At 31.0% G+C, this 20,169-nt stretch overlaps 1 protein-coding gene across 1 annotated transcript; it reads right to left on the minus strand.

Moving 5' to 3' along the window:
• Nucleotides 1–274: 274 nt before the first annotated feature.
• On the minus strand, nt 275–2,912 carry LOC108450252 (ferritin-3, chloroplastic-like). The gene is made up of 8 exons (XM_017747787.2): nt 2,183–2,912; nt 2,008–2,091; nt 1,859–1,919; nt 1,493–1,580; nt 1,094–1,155; nt 786–851; nt 629–692; nt 275–545 (listed from the first exon to the last, which is right to left on the minus strand). The coding sequence occupies exons 1-8, from the start codon at nt 2,482–2,484 to the stop codon at nt 490–492; spliced, it is 783 nt and encodes a 260-aa protein (XP_017603276.1). The 5' UTR covers nt 2,485–2,912; the 3' UTR covers nt 275–489.
• Nucleotides 2,913–20,169: the final 17,257 nt, after the last annotated feature.

The following is a 20,169-nucleotide window of genomic DNA, read 5'->3' on the forward strand; positions in this document are numbered from 1 at the left end:
GCCACTGATAATGATTGGATTTTGCTTAGCAGCTATAAGATGATGTTTTCATGGATGAGACGAAGACCGCGTACTGTGTTACTGACCTTTTACAGGTAAATGGTCATTGACCCTTTTTACTTTCCCCTTAAAAATCAAAAGGAAACTTCAAATCATCAAAACTTTTCCTATTGGCAATCTGCCGTTGCTGCAGGATATAAACCGAAGAAAACTGACAAACTGTCATAAACGTCGCTAGGGCAAATTTAAAAGAAAAAACACAGAAGGAAGGATCTTGGAGAAGAAAAATACCTATATAGGAAATCCACGAATCTATAACTACTTCGATTAAAAGGACTACTAAAAATATATCCCTTACGAGCTTTTATCATCAAACCAAAGATCCGGCACTCTCTTTCAACGTACAGCCAAAATATATAAACAAAGAACTACTGAAATAAGACCTTATGCACAAACTTTTGACATGGAACGAAGCAGCAAGTTGGGGCTTCATGCAATAGCTTCCTCTCCCTCACGAAGAAGCATTTGATCGAAGTGCCACACCCCTGCGATGAAAACCATGGTAGCATAGAGTTAAAGATGGAACTTCTCTATATTTTGATGACAATGGAGAAGTTTAAATTCATACCGTGTCCTTTTCCAACTCTTCTCAATTGAGCTACATATTCTGATATTTTCTTGATGGCCTCCACCTAAATAGAAAGCAAACCAGGAATTACCCATTATTTTTTTTTATCATTCATCAGTAAAAGCAAATTTTATGGAGACCAAAAATTGTATTATACCTGCTCAGCTAAGAATTCGCCTTCAATGAAATCCGTTAACTGCACATCATGGTTCCGCACGGCTACCTGTTTACCAAAGCCTTCACTATTAGCACTTCAAACAAAACTGTTTACCATCATCTTAGAAACATGCAAAATGTAAAAGCAACAGTCTGTTAAACAACGTTTTTGTCCAATAATTTCGTAAACCTAATTAATGAGACCCTAGACCCTATTAATATGTTTAAATCAAAATTCATAAGTGCAAATAGAAAACAGGACAAAATAATTTATCATCTATGTATATATATAGACAGAGAGAGTCTCACATTACGTAGGTTAAAGAGCTTTTCACTTGTTAGTTTCTCCAGGGACAAGGCAAGCTCCATTGCTGAACCAAAGAATTAGATACAATTAGCTTCAATCACATATACCATGCTAATTTGACTAATATCACATTGTCATGCAGTACAATTCAGCATGAAGAAAGACAACGGGGTGATTAATGAACAAAATTCACAATACTTCCAAGTGAATGTTCAAGAAATATCTCTTCCCACCAACCATACAAATTTACAAACGTACTACCATGGTTACTATATATCTCATTGTATTGTTACACGTGGATATGTAGTATCTGAAGGTAGAAAAAGAAGGCAACCAAATAAGAAATGAAAGCACTGTTTACCAAACCAAACACAAACGTAGCTTTGGTAATATCAACTTACCGTATAATGCATCTCCTTTCTCTGCATGATCAAACTCAGAGAGGGGCATCACTATGGACTGCAGCTTCACTTTTCCACCTCGTTTGTTCTGATAACAATAGAAAAAAAAAAAAACCAATTTGGGAAACAATGCCATAAACAAAAAAATAGCAAAAATAAGCAAAAACAAAAAATAAATAAAAACGGAAAACCCTTTCATGACAGTTTTCTTATAATCCAAAATAGAAAATTTCTAAATAAATTGTAACTCTAATTTTTTTTTTTTACCGAGGTACATAAATAGAATACATAATTATGATGATGATAATACATACAATTTCAAAAGTAAAATCACATACTGTGATCTAAGCAAAATGAATAGAAAACCTGGTATTCCATAAATTTCTCAGCATGTTCTCTCTCTTCTAAACTCGATTCCTTGAAGAACCTATTACGAGGAAGGCTGATGTGAGCTTAACACCGAAAAGGGGAGCTAAAAGGGCTCAGCAAAATCAAGAATTTTCAACAAGAATTACTTGGCAAGACCCTTGAGTGCAACGTTGTCCCTATCGAAGTAAGCAAACATAGCATGATACACATAGGAAACATTGTATTCGACACTGTCAAATGCACCAGACATTAGTAAATATCGACACAATCACGAAATCATTCAGAATTCATTCTTAAAAATCTAAAAAGAAAAGATCCCACTTGATTTGTTCGTTGATGGAAGCTTCACAGTCATCAGTGAACTTTTGGCGAGCCAGAGAAAGTTGAGGCACGGAGGGGACAAGATCGAGTTCCTTTTTCACTTCCACAAAGGGCTGGAAAACAACACCAGTTAGTGGCTTGTGGTTGGCTCCTTTGGCTGCACAAACTACAAGAGACCCAGGTCCATTTCTTGGAGAAGATAGCTGATGATTAAACGAAGAAGAAAAAGGGGAAAACAGGGCACCCTGATTTTCCAGTTGAGGATTTAACGAAGAAAAAGCTGGAGCAGCTTTCAGCAACATGGCGCAAAAAAGAAGAAAAAGAAACCCAAGCTTTTGATGAAAAGGAAAAAAAAGGAAAACAGAGTTTTTCAAATGCAAACAGCTGAAGCAGCAGCAGAAAGGAAAGAGAGGTGAGATTAGGAAAGCAAAGTAAAAGCGTGAGAGAGGGATGGGATGAAACGTGGAGGGTGAAGATGAGCAGGTTGAGCGAAGGGAGCGTGGCAGGCAGGCAGGCAGGCAGGCAGGTTCGTCACTCGAGGTTGATTTGGAGGTATCTCTGTGTACTGTGAAATAGTTCACAGGGAATTTTGTATTTGTGATCCTGGAAAGCTACCTTTCCTTTATAATTATTGCAGCAATCTTCTTTTAATCTCTTCTTTGTTTAGTCCTTAGTCTATCTCTACTTTGAGGATAGTTAAAACGTTCTTCTATAAGAGTCTTTTTTGTCTGTTCTGTACTTTAAGAGGGGTTAGGTAACTTAGGTTCTTCTATCCAAACAATATAAATAATTTCCAAGGGATTTTTTTTTCAAAATAAGAAAATATTTCTAAAATAATCAAATTAATATGTTTTCCAAAGTAAAAGTCGGCGTGGCATAATGATAGAATTTAAAAGAAAAAAAATTAAGTGCCCAACTTATGACAAGACGAGACGCAAATGATATTCATTCCATCTTAACAATTTAATTTGTATTTTTATTAAAATAAACAAAATATTAACATATCTAGAAAATTTGAGCAAGAAGGAACTCTTTTCACTAAAGTGGGTGTGGTTTTGGAGTTTGGTAAGTGATTATGACTTTTATTTACAATAATTTTAATTTTATCTCTCTACCTTACGAAATCAATAAATTAATTTAACTGTTTTAAATTATTATAAGTTTATCTTTATATTTTATGAAATTTTTAACCTTATTATTAAATTGTTGACTTTGAAAATAAATTAAAAGCAATTTATAAGTAAGAAATTAACAATTTAGTAATTTCTATGTAATAAATTAATATAAAATAACAATTCAAGTTATTATGTTTACCAATAACTAGATTAATTTTTTACTTTTATAAAGTATAAAATCAAAATTTGATAAATTAGAGCAAGATGATTGATTCATCTATAAAATAAGAGGGCTAACTTCTCAATTTTAATAAAGTAAAAAGAATAAAATTAAAAAAATTAACATGTTTCAATTTGTCATATAAAACAGTCAATTAGAGTTGAAGATGCATTCAAAGATATTAGAATCGGACTAAACTAGTCGAGGTATTAGTTCAGAGAAAGATTTTGATCCTATTAAATTGGGAACTAATATTAACAGATTAAATTGACTAAAAATTAATTGAATAAAAATTGAACTAAATATTTTTTAAAAAATTTAAACTTTTAATTTTTATTTATAACTGCATCAATTGAATCGATGAATTATTTTAATTGACCGACCAATAATTTAACAGTTTTGACTCTTCCTTGAATTTAAAAACATTGGATGCATCTAAATATGTTTTCTTAATATGCACGACTTAAACATAGAATTAAAGTGTTTTCTTTCTCAATTTTTCCAGCAATTTTTTTGAGTTTATTATTTATTTTTTAACACAATATTTATAATTATTTATAATTCATTTTCAACTTTAAATAAAAGATAACACATTAAAAACAATCTTTAACCCATATTATTTTCGAAAATGATTTCTTATTTTATATGTTTTTGATAAAATCTCTAATTTTTAAACTAATAGACATAATCTTAACCATCAATCATTTCATCATTCAATTAATACCTGTCAAATCAGTTGAAAAATAATAAAAATAAAAATAAAGTCGCTTTACTAATATTGATTTTATAATTTCTAAGGTAATGTGAAATCAGCTCCAATGAATTTTTTATTTTTATAAATTGAACTTACTTAAATAATATTATAAATTAAATGCACAAATTAAATAATATTATTTACCTTTTTTCATGAAATAAAAAGATTAATTATCAATATAGATGGGATTGTAGATTAATTAGTAAAATAATTAAAGTAGGCACTTGAAGAACCCAACTTCAATGTTGGCGTCTTATATATATATATATAATGGGAAAATATTATAAATGGTTCTCATATTTTATCAAACTTTCATAATAACTAATTTTAGTTAGTTTCAATTATTTTTTCCTAGTTTCAATACAATATTGATAAGTTAAAGTCAAGATTTTGGTAGGAACTACAAGTAAATATGACATTAATTTTATTAATTTCTTATTTTAAAAAATTATCTTGAAATTGAAATAAAATTATGAGGGAATATTTTGATATTATTCTTTTCTTTTAGTTGAGAGTAAGAACAACTTGTTTCTATGCTTTGGACTAACAGTGAAATAAGATCACAAATGGTCCCTCATTATTTTATCAAATATTCAAGATAAATTCTTTTAAAAAGAAAATTAGTAAAGCCATATTTATTTGTAGCTCTCACCTAGTTTTTGGCTTGAAACCTATTAATATTGTATTGAAACTGAAAAAGAATTGAAACCAACTAAAATTAATTATTATGAAAGTTTGATAAAATATGGGGACTATTTATGATATTTTCCCATTTTTTATTTGAGCTGAAAAGATATACACACAGAAGGTGCGGACTTTGAAGTTGGGTGCTCCAACTGCTAACTTCAACTATTTCACTAATTAATCAACAACCCTATCTATTTTGTTAATTAATCTTTTATTTTATATATATTAAAAACCCTAATAACAAAATTAATTTAAATATTAAAAAAATAACATTACAATTTTCAAATAATGGAAAATGGGTCTCTCACATACATTCTCTTCTCCCTTGCTCCATATTCTCACATACATTTAAAACTAGATACAAAGCTTGAAAATGGAAAAGAGTAGGTGACAGAAACCGATTTTAATTAATTGTAGAATTTTTTATAATATGTAAATTAATTTTATTATTTTAAAATTTTAAAATTATTTTTAATTTATCATAAAATTTAATTTAATTTAATATTTAAATTTAAAATATAATTTTTATTTATAAATTTATTGAAGAAATTTATAATTTCTAATATTATTTTAAGTAACTTATAATTTATGAAATAAATGATCAATTATAATATGGAACTTAATTCAGTTTATTAAACTTAATTAAAATATAAACTTATTTCAGTTTATAAATTATAAATTACTTGAAAATAATATTATAAATTATAAATTGTTGAATAACTTCATAAATAAAAATTGCATTTTAAAATTGAAATGCTAAACTTACTTTAATTATAAATTAAAACATATATATAAAACTTAAAATAATAAGATTTATTTAAATATTATTAAAAAAGTCAATTTATAAATATTTAATTAGCTTTGAAAACTTTTTAAATATCAAAATTATACATAAACTTTAATATAATTTGCAATGTTATACATCAATTTTAGTTTGGTGCATTTGTATACATCAAATTTTAATTCGGTTCAATTTTCATATTTCACTAACTCTATTACCTATGTGACATAATTTTCCGTTAAATCATGTGTAAATTATCGACATGTCATTTTATTAGGTTAATAAACAAACAAACAAATTGAAATTATTTTCGGTAGAATAAGAAATTAAATTTCCTAGAGAAAATAAAAAATCCTTTTTCTCAAGTATGATTATTTTTAATCTAAGTGAAAATAATTTAAATTTATTTATTTGTAAACCTAATAAAATATCATGTCAATACTTTACACATGACTTAATGAAAATGTGAAAATCAAACTAAAATTAAAATTTAATCTATACAATACATTAAATTAAAATTAATGTATAACATTACAAGTTATATCAAAATTGAACGGGGAAAAAATATTTAATTAAAATTATGCTTGTTAGCTTATATGGGCCCACTCAAATTTTATAATTAAAAATGTAATAATAAAAATATTTGCTTTTTATATTTATTAACTTTTAAATGATAATAATTGACTGAATGATGAAGTGATTTATGGTTAAAAAATAAAATATATTAAAATTAGTTTTTGGAAAATCGATTTCCCTCTCCATTGTAAAAATGTGTACAAGTTTGGTAATTATTTGAAAAGATGTATTAGTTCGAAAATTATTTTATTTTTATATTATTTAGATTAAATAACCGAAAAGTTAAAATTTTGTGAATAGTCGTTGTTTCTTACAAAATTTAGTACTTTTACTTCAATCTAATATTTTTACTTTTAATTTCAAATTCAAATGGCAATTTTTTTAATCTATATATTAATTTTAATTCCCAAAATATGATTCTTGCATTTAATTTTTTTCATAGATATTGAATTCAAAATTTATTTAGGAAAGTGTATGTCTTCACTAATCATTTAGCAAAATAGGTAGCTTACTACTTTGTAAAGCTAGAAGTTGGAGAGGACTCGGCGTCGAAGTAAGCATTTCAAGCCTCTGATTTGGTTTCTGGATGTGTCGATTTTGAAGTCAACTCCTCCACTTATTGACTTGACTTTACTCTTTCTTTTTCCTGCACATGTTGGACATGCAAGTTTTGTCACTTTTTTTGTTAAAGATTCAGCATCCAAATCCATTACTCCAAGCAAAAGTTCTATTGAGAACCAAAAAGCTTCATCAATGACCATTTCCAATGCTTCAACATCTCGCCTTGCAGGAAATGCCTACCACCAATCAAGTTTCTCCCCATTGGATCACTCGAATTGGAAGGCTCAAAGAAGTCCAAAGAAACCAGGGAGCAATGTGTTAGGATGGACTATCTTAAGCTTAGTATATTCATCAACTTATATTTGTAATTTTTCGACTAGATTAGTTCAAATAAAATTCAATTATACATTAATATAATATATATATGTTCTCAACGGATTTTTGCATGCGAAGCAAAATGTAAGTAAATATTGGTTGATTGATTATCTAATGCTTAACTAATATTAAGTTGCATTATGTCGTTGAATCAAAAGCAAGAAGACAAATTATATTAGTAGATAATCTAAACAATCTGAAGTCAAATTGAAACTAAGCAAATTAATTGAAAGACAATTATGTCGTCTATCAAGTCCAATTGGGGAGATACCTTGTCTTGAGCATCAGAGTGGATGACTCTCAAAAGATAGAGACATAGATTCCATTGTCCGGACTGATAATACATTGGATAGGACCTAAGTTGAATTTATCTTAGATTCATTTATGAATTTATTCACTTGTGACGTTCATCATGTGACATACCTTAATCTTGAGTGGATGATAGGTTATGTATGCGTGACCAGTATACTTTGATGTAAATGAAAGCTAAAGTTCAAATAGATAAGGAACCGAAAGCTGGTACGTTAGATATATGGCTTCTGCATGATATAGCATAATTCCACAAAAGTGGAATCATAGCCTTATAAGAGTAAACGATATCCTTTCATTGACATTACATGATTGATGAAAAAAGAACATGGCCATGGGTCATTTGTAATAAGACAAATGATTTAATTACTATGTGTTAGTAATTGCCTTTTTCATATCGGAAGATGTAACGTAAACCATGAGATAAATCGGATCATATTGAAGAATGAACTTTATCCTAAAGAGATTAAAAATATTCTATGAGGGTAACACACTTAAGATATGGTCATTGGACAAGCAATTAATAAAAATAGTGATCTGCCATAATTCGATATGAAAAATTGACTTCTTTTAAACACTTAAAGAGCTTTTAACCAATCATTTTTATGTTTTATTTTGATTGTTTTAATTTCTATTTAATTTCCATTTTGTTAGTTAAATTATGTTTTTAAAGTGTGTTTAGTAACCAATTAGGCAAAATCTTGCCTAATGAGTTCTAACAATTATTTTTAGCTAGTGTAGGAGGTGACTTGGGACAAATTACAAAGGAACAATGAGGCTACATCCATGTCGCAACACCACATCTGTAAAGTCATGACATTGAAACTGGACAATCAAACACCACATCTGTAAAGTCAAGACATTGAAACTGGACAATCACTTGGGACTGCATTTCGAGCAACAACAACACAGCGTGTGGATTGTAGCCAAAGTCGCAACATCGAAGGTTGGAAGTCGCAACACCAAGTGTCCAAGTCGCAACAACATGTTGCTAAAGTTGAGACATCGACGACTGTCACCAAGGTTGAAGGTTCTTAACAATGGTGTAACAAAGTAGTGACATAAGGAGCAAAGTCGCAACACCAAAGCCACCATATAGATGTTCGAGCAAAGTGTGTGAAAAGGCGTGACATTAAAATTCTGATGTCGCCACATTGAGGCTGGACGAGCTTAATTATGAAGGGCCTTTTTTGTTAACACAAGCTTAAAAGGTTGTGTAAACTCAAGGTATAATTGTCTAATTTAGGTTTTTAAGAATCTTTTTGGTTCATAATTAATTTTTAGGTTTTAGATTAAAGCTTTTCTAAAGTGGCTGCTATAGTTGTCTTAGGTTTTCAATATTTTTTTCTGTAATTTCAATTTTTAGTTCTAATCTAGCAAACTTTTACAATTCTAAGTACAAGTACATTATTCGTGGCTATTTCTTTTCTTCTTCAAAAGTGCTTAATCGAATCTATCATTGTGAATTTTCCTTCCTCTTCATTACAATCAGCACAACCAAGACTTCGATGTTTATACACTGAGCGTCTCTAAACTCTCAATTTTTATTTATTTAATTGTTTAAATGAATTGGAAATTGAGTGGGTGTTGTGGGATTAAAACGAATAGGAACTAAATTCATTCGAAAATTTGTTAATTAAAGTGGGGGCAATTAATTTAGGATTTAGGGATTAAATGAAATAATTAGACTAAATTGAATAAAAAATAAAAACCTAAAATTAACACTCTAAGCAAAAATTTAGATAAGGAAAACTAAGAGGAGACCTTCTTAAATATAAATTCAATTGTCCAATTAAAATTTATATTTAGATTAAAACATTAAAAAAATAATAGGAAAATATGATAAGAACATGGAAAGAAAGAGAAAAGGCACTCTCATCTTTTTCTCCATTCAAAAACACCATTTTAGCTAGAGGAAGAATCGGTCATTAAGGTTTGAGCTTCAAGTCTCCCATTTGGTGAGTCTTTCAAATTCATTTCTTGTAATTTTTATATTTTTGGAATCCTGGGAGCTTGATTTAGTTAACTTAGAAACTATTTTGCTAAATTGTTCAAGTTTGTTGAAGATGCCATTTATGTTTTCTTGAAGCTTTTGTGGCTATTTGGTTAGTGTTGAAGATTAGACATGTTAAAGGACTAGTTTGTAAAGTAAAAGTTGTTAGTTTTGAACTTAGGGAATAAAATGAAATAAATTTAAAACGTGTTTAAAAATTTTGAAAATATGTGTTCTAATGGACCGTTGGGGGATGAAATTGAGATCAATTTTGAAATTGAGATCAATTTTGAAATCGAAACTCAAATGTCAAAGTTATAATATTTTCGGTTTTAGGGACTAAATTAAAATAAAGGCAAAACTTAGAGAATTATTGTATAGATGAAATTAAGCTAAGGCAAGATTGTATTGTACTTTTAAATATTATTTAGAATAGTAAATTGACTTAAATTATGCTTTAGATCAAGAATTACAACAATTGGAGGATGTACAAAGAAAAAGAAAACTTGTCGATTAATCATTGTTAACTAAACCGCTACAGTTTTTTCAAGAAAGTTCATACAATATAATTTAAATTTCTAATTCTAATGTGCTATACTTGATCTGGTGATAGTGATTATCATTGATTGGAATTGTGCTATAATGTGAGATTAATCTTGATTAAATTAATAAAAGTCTCGTATACGAGGTTACGAGTTATTGCCCACAAGTTTTGAGCTCTAGCACGTGTTTCGGACTCGAGAATACAGGTATATAAAGCCCTGGCCATGCTAATTGTTTTGTAGGTTCAACCCTTACGAGTGATTAGACACTATTATCCGATTTGTGTAGGTTCAACCCTTACAGTTGACCAGGGACTATGATTTATTATTTGTGTAGGTTTAACCCTTATGGGTGACTAGACAGTATTATTCGATTCATGTAGGTTCAACCCTTACGTGTGACCAAGAATTATGATTCATTATTTGTTTAGGTTTAACCCAAATGGGTAACCAGACACTATTACTTTTACCTATATACAGAGTTCTTTTACGAAGTTTCATCGGGTATTATTGGGAATAAAAAAGTGACGTTGTGTCATTGCATGTTGGCTAAGTTATGCATATGAGTTGGATACAAGAGATAAGTTAGATTGAAATGAAATTGAGAACATTTGAGGTTATATATGTGATTGAGCTCAAAATCTTATAAGTTGATGTTGTTGTTTGAATCTTTATAGGTATATTTGAAATACATAATGAATTGTGTATGGTCTTAAGTGATTGAGGTAAGTAAATGTTTACATTGTATGAGCTTACTAAGTATTTTAAATACTTACTTGTGTTACTACTTTTTTTTTTGTAGATTTTGGATGTTCAAAATGTGTGGATCGGATTAGTGAGAATCTCACACCTACCGTCACTTGATTCAGTAATCTTTTGATGTTTAAAGTTGGTTACTTGTGGCATGTATGTAGGATGGTTAATCTTTGCAAGATAGTGATCATATTTTGGCATATTTGTTTTGTATATAAGCTTATATGTGTAATTTTGTTGTGATAAGAGTTTGGTACCAATTTAATACTTAGTAGGTTGATGATAATAGCAAATACTTGAATGGTATTATGCTTTTGAAATAGGTTGTGACATGGAATGGTTAAAAGCTTTGATATGAATTGTATTTAAATTAGTTTATTGAATTGTTGGTGCGGATGAGGGCATATTGGCTTTATGCTAAAATGTTTAGGTAAATTGGTGTTTTGGTTTTGAATTATGCATGTTTTGGTGTTAACTTGAATAGCATGAAATGGCATTATAGGTCACTTGAAGAAATGGTATGAAAGCTGACTCAAATAGGTCATTTTTCTTCATATTGGCTACCACACAGTCGTGTGTCACACATGGTTGGATGACACAGCCATGTGTTCAACACGTTCAGCGTAGTTTTTAGTTCACACGACCTCAATGAGTTACACAGCCTAGTGACAAGGCCGTGTGACCCTTGATTACACGACATCAGTCTATTACACGGTTTGGGGACAGAACTATGCTATATTGCACCACACGACCGTGTGACCTCTGTTTAACCTTTGTACCTATTATTTTGTAAATGTTTCAAAATGGTCCTAATTTGGTTCTAAGTTGTTTTAAGGGCTTTCGTAAGCTCGGTTGAAACTCGGATTAGATTGTAATGCATGTTTAACATTGACTTAACTTATATATATACATTGATTTATTGAATGTTATTGATCAAGTTACTAACAAATGTTCTGATTTATTGTTGTAATATATTGTAGCTCAGGTCTGGCGATTGGACTGAGTAGGGGGTGTTACATAAATAATATTATTTAAATAGAAAACACAATCTCACTCTAAGTGAGATAGGGATGAGCGGCACACCCAAGTGTATTGTACTAGGGTTGTCGCCCCTCACCTGCTATATGAGGGCAAGTTGGGTTTCTCATGTATTGGTCCAATTATATATGCTTTCTAGACTTTTGGCCCAACACATTATAATTTAATCCAACCCAATGTTTACTTTCAATTTCTTAAAATAAATATTACTTATTCAATTAATTTAATTAATTTAACTAAATTAATTTCTCAATTAAATAATATTTTAACCCAAATCTAATTAAATTAAAGCCATGATAATTTTACCATAAAATAATATATGAAATATATATTTAATTTCTTTATTCAACTAATTCTTAATGGCTAATTAATTTAATATCATTTTCAAACTTCAATTATTTAATTATAATTTATTAAATAATAATTCAAAAACCTTAAATTAATTCTCAAGTACTTAGCGAGAAAATACATTCATTGCGAATGTGATTTATTTCTCTTACTTCATCATTTCCATTCATTTGGTTTTACATGCAATTCATTTTTTTGCTTCAAAGGGTTTTACATCAATTGAACATATATAATTAGAGCTCAAATAATTTACAATTAAGTTTCGTCTTTTTTTCTATTAATTATAAACTTATTTAGTCACGAAGTCATTCCACTAAAGTATCATGACCGAGCTTTCCCTTAATATATATATCATTATAAAAGCTACTTAATAAGTGTTCATCCAATGACTTTGTCATAAGTGTTTATTCTCATAGGATATCCTCAATCTTATTGGGATAAACCCGTTCTCCCAATGTGATTATATTTTATGTCATGGTAATAATTACATCTTCCTTTATGAAAAGTTATTTACTATCAAATAGTAATTAAATAATTTATCACATTTTTTACTTTTCATCTATCATGTAATGCCGATGAAAGGATATCATTTACCCTTTAGTTGGGCTATGAATCCCACTATTGTGGAATGATGCTACATAATGCAAAAGTCATATACCCAACACACCGGCTTTTGATTCCTTATCTATTTAAACCTAGGCTTTTACTTAGATCCATCATCCACTCAAGATTAAGGTATGATACACTATGAACGTCATAAGTGAATAAATCTATAAATGAATCTAGGATCTATTCTACTTGGGTCATGTTCGATGTACTATCAGTCTAATCATTCACATTTATGTCAGTCTAATCAATCACATCTATGTCTTTATTTTCTAGGAGTCATCTACTCCAATACCCAAGACAATGTATCTCCTTAATTGGACTTTATAGAAAACATATTAGTCTTTCAATCAGTTTATTTTTTCTTGTTCCCCTACTATGATTGACTGATATACTGAGTTTTAACGGTTCTTGTTCCCCTTTTTGATGTTTTATTATGGTTAAAAATACAAGGGTGGTCAAATGGTCAAAGGGTAAAAGAAACATATAGTTAAACTTAACTTCAAAGGCCAAATCTATTCATTTGAAAATCCAAAAATCATTTCATCACCATACATTTTCCCAACATGAATATTTATTCATCTTTAGATCCCAAATGACCAAACTTAATTTTTCCTCTAATATCAGTTTTTACACGATCAAGCCCAAAACTTTAAAAATGGCTTATTATCATATTTGATGACTTTCCACTAATTCAAAATAGTTAAATCAACTAAAAATGAAATTTCTCATAGAATATATGGATAAAATTATCAAAATAGTCTCATAGAGAATACAAAAAAAAATTTGGGCGTGATAGCCAGACCCCTCCAATATAAGAGTGCAATGAAAGGAGTGGGTATAGCGTCAGGGAAATTGAAGTAAAGGAACCAAGAGTGATTGTTTTAAAAGAAGTGATAGTTAACAAAAGGTAAGGGTAGAAAACTTAGAGTTGAGGTCCCAAAGGAGTCGTTCACATAAAAGGCGTTGATCGAAGGATTGAGCATAAAACTCCTCTAGCAACAAGGGTATTGCTAAATTGAGTGGGTCGAATGTCAATCTGCCCATGAGCAAAGCTTCTTGAAGCATTAAATCTGTCACATCCTAAAAAATAGTTTAGTAGAAATTAGGTTGTTAAACCAAAAGGGGTTACACCTTGTTTTAGAATAATTGTTGTAGGAATCATGTTAAGTGAATTGATCTGGTTCAGAGGTTAAGTGTAGTAGTTGTGTGTGAGAGTTCTTGTGTTCAAATCCCTTCCCTTGAATCTTTATTAATTTTTCTCCCAACCATTGATTTAGAACATCTAGCTTATCTATTATCTTTAATTTTTGTTAATTTGTTAACAAAAATAAGCTTGTTGGTTCAGTAGTAAGGCTTTAGCTTACCCAGACATCTTGTGTTTGAATCCTGTGTGTGTGTAAAGTGGAAATATTTTTATTTATCTGATGGAAGTTAGTTAGGGGATTTAATGGGATATGGGTAATTTTCTTTTTGTAAATTATCCCAAAATATCCCCTAAAATTTCTCCCTCACTTGGACTTTCCTCTCTTCTAACTTCCCCATTTTTTGTTCTTTTCTATTTTTATTGTTTTCTACTAAAATTTTTTCTGTCATTTTCTCCTCTCTACTTCGTCCCTTTTCTTTTGTCTTTTTTTTTTCCTATTTTGCATGATTAACAGCCCTTGTTCTTCATTGTCGTCCTTCTTATTTTCTTGTTGCCACTCTGATGTTTTGACCTAGAGTCGTTGCCCCTTTTGGATTCAATTGTAGTTAGTTTGTTCTCGTTTAGGTAAGTGATACTGTATTCTTGTAAATATATTGTTTAGTTACTCTTTTCTCTTTTTCAGAAAAGGTGAGAAAATATTTGGGTTAATGTGTGAGTTTTAAACTAAGAGATTTCAGTTTTAATTACGTGAAGATCAAGTGGCGAATATTCCTCTGGCGATTAGTGAGCATTAGGATCTATTGCTTCAATAGGGGTAAGTGACCAAATGTTTGTAACGGGCTGATTTTTGGGACTAAGGCCGAATGTTTAGTGTGTGTGGTAGATATAGTGTTTGGATTTTTTTGCATATTGTTGCTAATTAGTCTTTTTAAATGTTATTTTTAGGGTCTAGAAGTGTGTCGTATCATCATTTTCTAGAAAAAAAATAAGGTGTGTAACAATAATCTTGAAAAATAGCGAATGACGTGGTGCCAAAAATTCATTGTTGATGCCATACGATCATGTAGGCCACACAAGCTGGGTTAAGTAGGTCGTATGGGGCACATGGACTGGGCTAGTTGGGTCGTGTGGACCCATTTTCAGCAAATTTTAGTTAGGATCGTGTTTTGAAGTGCGAGGTCAATGATTCTGTAGGTTTAAAAAGTGATATGTATGATGTATGTTAATGGAAAACTGTTGTCCTGATATGATTGCAAAATTTTAGAGGTATGTTGCCTTATACAATGTGATTCTGATATGTAAATTAATGAACATCATTGACATGTTTCTAATTGGTTAAGTATATACAATTATTGATATGTTATATTTTGTTCAATTCTCATAGAATGTGACATTATGATCATTCTGATTAAAATGATTCGTAATTATTAAAACCTGATATATTTGTTTTGTAAAGCATGAAATCACATACTTACTGGTTTCTGTTAAAAAAACGAATGTATGTTCAACATACTTACTGTTTTGATTCTGTATTTTCATGTCATGTCTTATTGCATGGGGTTGGGATAATTTGGAAAGGAGGAAGTTTTGACAGTTTAATGATATGCACTATCTGGCGGTTTAACCACATATCTATTATAGCAGTTTGACTGCAAATATAGTGGCTCAACTATGTATATCTGATATGGTAGTTTAATCGCAACTCTGGTGGCATTGTCTACAATTTTGTTGGTGTGTTTTTGGAAGGATGAGTTTTGGGGACTCTAATTTGGTGTGTAGCAAAGTTAGGTAGGAAGTTTTCTGAAAAATCTATATTTTATTTTTCGAAAATAATGCATTGTCATAATCATGCATGCACAATTTTTCCATTTGAATTTGATTTGATTTGATTCTTTGCAATGTTTTGATATGTTTATTATGTTATTTATGTTTCTATTTGAGTTTAGTTATACACTGAGCTTTATGGCTCACCCCTTTCAAGTTACTATTTTAGGTAATCAATAGAATTAGGATTGTGCAGCGTTTGGGAACTCGGATTGGTTTTCTTGCATATGACGGTTTGAATTACTAATAATTAAAATTTCGGGACTTTTGATTTTTGGACTAATTTTCAAATTTAATTTTGGTTTCAGGTTTTTGTAGTGGTTTTTGTTATTTAGTTAAGGCTTCTGCATGATTTATGTCAATTAAAACCCAATGCTTGGTTTCCAAAATTAAACAAGCTAAGAATTTTCCTGCTACAAAGTTTTATTCAGAATTAAGAGTTTTACAAAGTAAGTGTATTAAGTGTTATGATTTTACAAAATTGGGTTTTGTAAGTAAACAATTAATAATTTCACATAAACTTTTTAAGGATGATAAATTCTCCTACCAAGAAGTTTTGGCGAGTTTTTATAAATCCTCGAATTTTGATTTCGTAATGAGAGACGTTTTAGGAAAATAAATAACCAAAATTTCAACATATCAAAATAACCTTCCAAATTCGGTTATAACGTCTATGCCAATTTTGGGACGTTACAAGATCAAGTTTGAAACGATGCGAGCATGAGAAACTCAAGTCAAGAGGTTGTTGAAGTTCCCTAGAAGACACTAGAAGTTTGAAGAAGGGACTGAATCCTTGTAGAATTTTCCAGAAGCTTTAGAACTCTCTACACTTGTAAAACATTTAACAAGGTAGTTGAGAAAGCTTTAGATGATAGATCTAGGCCATCCATTAAGATGTATTGTAACTGTTAGATCCAAAGAGGCTTGCCTATATAAGGCTCTCTTCCTTTATTTAGTATAGGTTAACTTTGAGAGTAATAAAGGTACTTCCTCATTCTCCCATATTTCTCTTGTGCTTTCTAAGTGCTTGTCTAGGTCAAATGTACCAATGCCTCTCCCAAGTAAGGATCGAAGGTTGACTTAAGATTATAGTCATTGGAACTAAACCTAAGCTAGTATGTGACATATAATTGGAGCTAAAGTCTCGGCCCGTGACACATGAAATGTTTTGGGTAGAATTTATAGTTACATGGATATGGAGAATTTATGTCAATGTGATAGCATTTGTAGCATCTTTTAAACTGAAAGGACACTAGGTTGCCTCTCTGTGTTAGAGTGTATCAAGAAGTTGTAAGTTAGTTAGGTTGTTCAGATTGTTAGTAGGTTGTTAACATTCAATTAGTAGTTGAGTTCTATAGCTTAGTAAAAATATGTATATTAACAACAATCAAAGGTATGAAATATGCACTCGAGTTTAAAATGTAAAAATATTCATTTTACCAGTTTTAGTTTTTTCATATTATTCCATTCACTTTCATGGTATCATTCGCCTAGATCCTAGTTGTGTATTCTTGCTACATTCTCATGGCTCAGTCCACAAAATTTTTCTCTGCCACTAATACCAATCCTCTACCTATGCATGATCTGGCACCTTCGGTTCATTCTGAATATGGTAAGATTCGTTTAGTGCAATGTTTTCCTAAACATAATACTGTTAAGCTTGATGAAAATAATTTCATCCAGTGGTAGCCAACACATTAGTTCATCCTAGAAGAATATGAACTTACCGATTTTGTCGATGGATCTTTTTCATCTCTACCTCGTTTTGTGTCAACTCAAGACGGCCAGATGGTGTTGAATCCTGAAGCCTTAGTGTTTCATCAACAAGATAAGCTCATTGCGTCGTTGCTATCCACAATTGACGGCCCTTTACTCTTATGTTTCACTTATGTGCAAACCTCTTCTGATGTGTGGACCATTGCTAATCGTCAATTTGCCGCCATAATTGGTGCCAAGTTGTCTCACATCAAACATGATTTACATTCCATCAAGAAAGGTACCCTAACCATTAAATAATACACTGATAAAATTCAAAATACCTATGCTTTGATTGAAGCTTCAGGTTATCAGATCTTGGAGCCTAAGAGGGTGGACATCATTTTGCGGGTTATGTTCGGATTATGATGCAGTCATTACTCTTGCATCTTTCTCCTCCGAGCTGCTTCCAATGAGAAGGTTACTGAACATTCTCCTTGAATTTGAAAGCCGGCAACGACACATGGTGTTGGAGACACCCTACCATTCAAATCTCCTTAAAGCACCTTTTTCTGGATTGGCAATGGTGAACTCTTCAAGAACTGTTTGTTCCTCGCATGGTGGTCGTGGGTGAGGTTTCAGGGTCATGTACAGTGCCAGATCTGTGGCCGTTTTGGTCACCTGGTGCAAAGGTGCTTTTATCACTTCAATCAGAACTATGATGGTCCACCAGCGCCGATGGTGGTTCGCTCGTCCTATGAACGACCTGTTGATGTAGCTAGAATGATGGAAATGTGCAAGTGTAGACAATTGTATCAAGTAATAAAGTGACAAGTAAATGTCAAGTTATCATACCCACAAAGATTGTGAAAGAAAAATATTTATGAAATGAAAATCAAACACTTTGGTGATTAAAAATATTTTGATTTTGAGGAAGTGATTAAAAACTAAAATTTAAGTAAGTAAAATAAAATAAAAATAAAAATAAAAGTTTCAATGCACGATTTCAAAAGATGGTTTTAATCAAGATGACATAATTGTGTTAGATCAATTACATTTCTTAACTTAATATTATTAAAATAATGTTCATGTTGTTATGAATAAATTCACGGCAACTTGGTAATTTGTAATTTGTTACTTGATACAATTGTGTACATTTCCACATTTCCATCATTCCAAGTATTTGGCGCCGTTGCAGAGGAATGTTTTAAAAGTCATTATTTTGTGAATTTGTTAATTTTGCATTTTGGTTTATTTTTCTGTTCAACTTTAACTTAATTAATTTTTTTGTGTTTGTTTCAGGTGTTTATGAGTATTGATCATATTATCAATTCACTCCCCGTTGACCCTGAGATTGAAAAAACTTTTTGACAAAGAAGAAGACAAGCAACTCAAAGAATGACCAAAGAGATGAACTACAAAAATTCGAATTAAGGAAACAGAACAAACGCTGCTCAAAATCCTATCCTTATTGTTGATGATAAGGATACAGCTCTAAGACAGCATGTCGTGCCAGTGTTTCATTGTTTTAATTTGGGTATTAGGAGACCCGAAATTGAGGCATAATAATTTGAGCTGAAGTGGATTATGTTCCAGATTCTTCAGACAGTGGGCCAATTCAGTGGAATACCTACTAAAGATCCTCACCTTCACTTAAGATTGTTTATGGAGGTGATCGATTCTTTCAAGTTAGCTGGAGTACCCGAAGATGCATTACGATTTAAGTTGTTCCCATATTCACTAAGTGTAACACGCCTAACCCGTATCTGTCGCTGGACTAGGATTAAAGGCGTTATAGGAAAAATCAAAACATTTAATGAGCAATTCATAAACTTCATCCAAAATCATAATCAAACATCACAATAGAGTCCCTTATATAGGTCGTCGATACCTTAAACATGCATTAGAAAGGGGTTAGGACTAAACCAAGCTCATATACAATTTTTCTAAACTTAAACATTTTTCAAAGTTACAGAGGTGACACGCCTGTGTGAACAGGCCGTGTGCCTTACACGGCATTAGACACGCTCATGTGCCAGGCTGTGTGAAAATTAGGGAGGCTACTAACTTGGCCACACGGCTGGCCACACGGCTGATCACACGTCCATGTGTCTAACCCGTGGTCAAAACTGACTTGGCCACACGGCCTAGCACACGCTTGTGTGTGCGACCGTGTAGTTTGCCCAGGCTCATTTCAAAATGGCCCTCGAGAAACACGGCTGAGACACATGCCCGTGTCTCTGCCCGTGTGGGCAAAAATAGGCCATTTACAAGGCCAATTTGCCATCCATTAAGAGTCCTCCCTAAAAACATCAAAACCACAACATTTTATACCAAATTCTTAACCATTTCACATCCAAATCATGCCATAACATTATCAACCAATTTCATACTTAATTGTCATATCAAATTATGCCAAAACATAAGACAAAATCATATCTAAACATTTGTTTCATAACCTCATTTTTACTTCATTCAATCACATGCTATAAACTTACCAATTTCTCAAATATGCACATACCAAAACTTACCAAAATTGACCATTTCATTTGGTCATTCATAAACACATCACATAAGCATAATTTGCATCACATATCATATACCAAAATCAAACCATAAGTTCAACCATAATTAAGCCATATCACATAGCTAAATTTACACTT

The sequence above is a fragment of the Gossypium arboreum genome, chromosome 5 (genome assembly GCF_025698485.1).
Source record: "Gossypium arboreum isolate Shixiya-1 chromosome 5, ASM2569848v2, whole genome shotgun sequence".
NCBI classification, from domain to species: Eukaryota; Viridiplantae; Streptophyta; class Magnoliopsida; order Malvales; family Malvaceae; genus Gossypium; species Gossypium arboreum.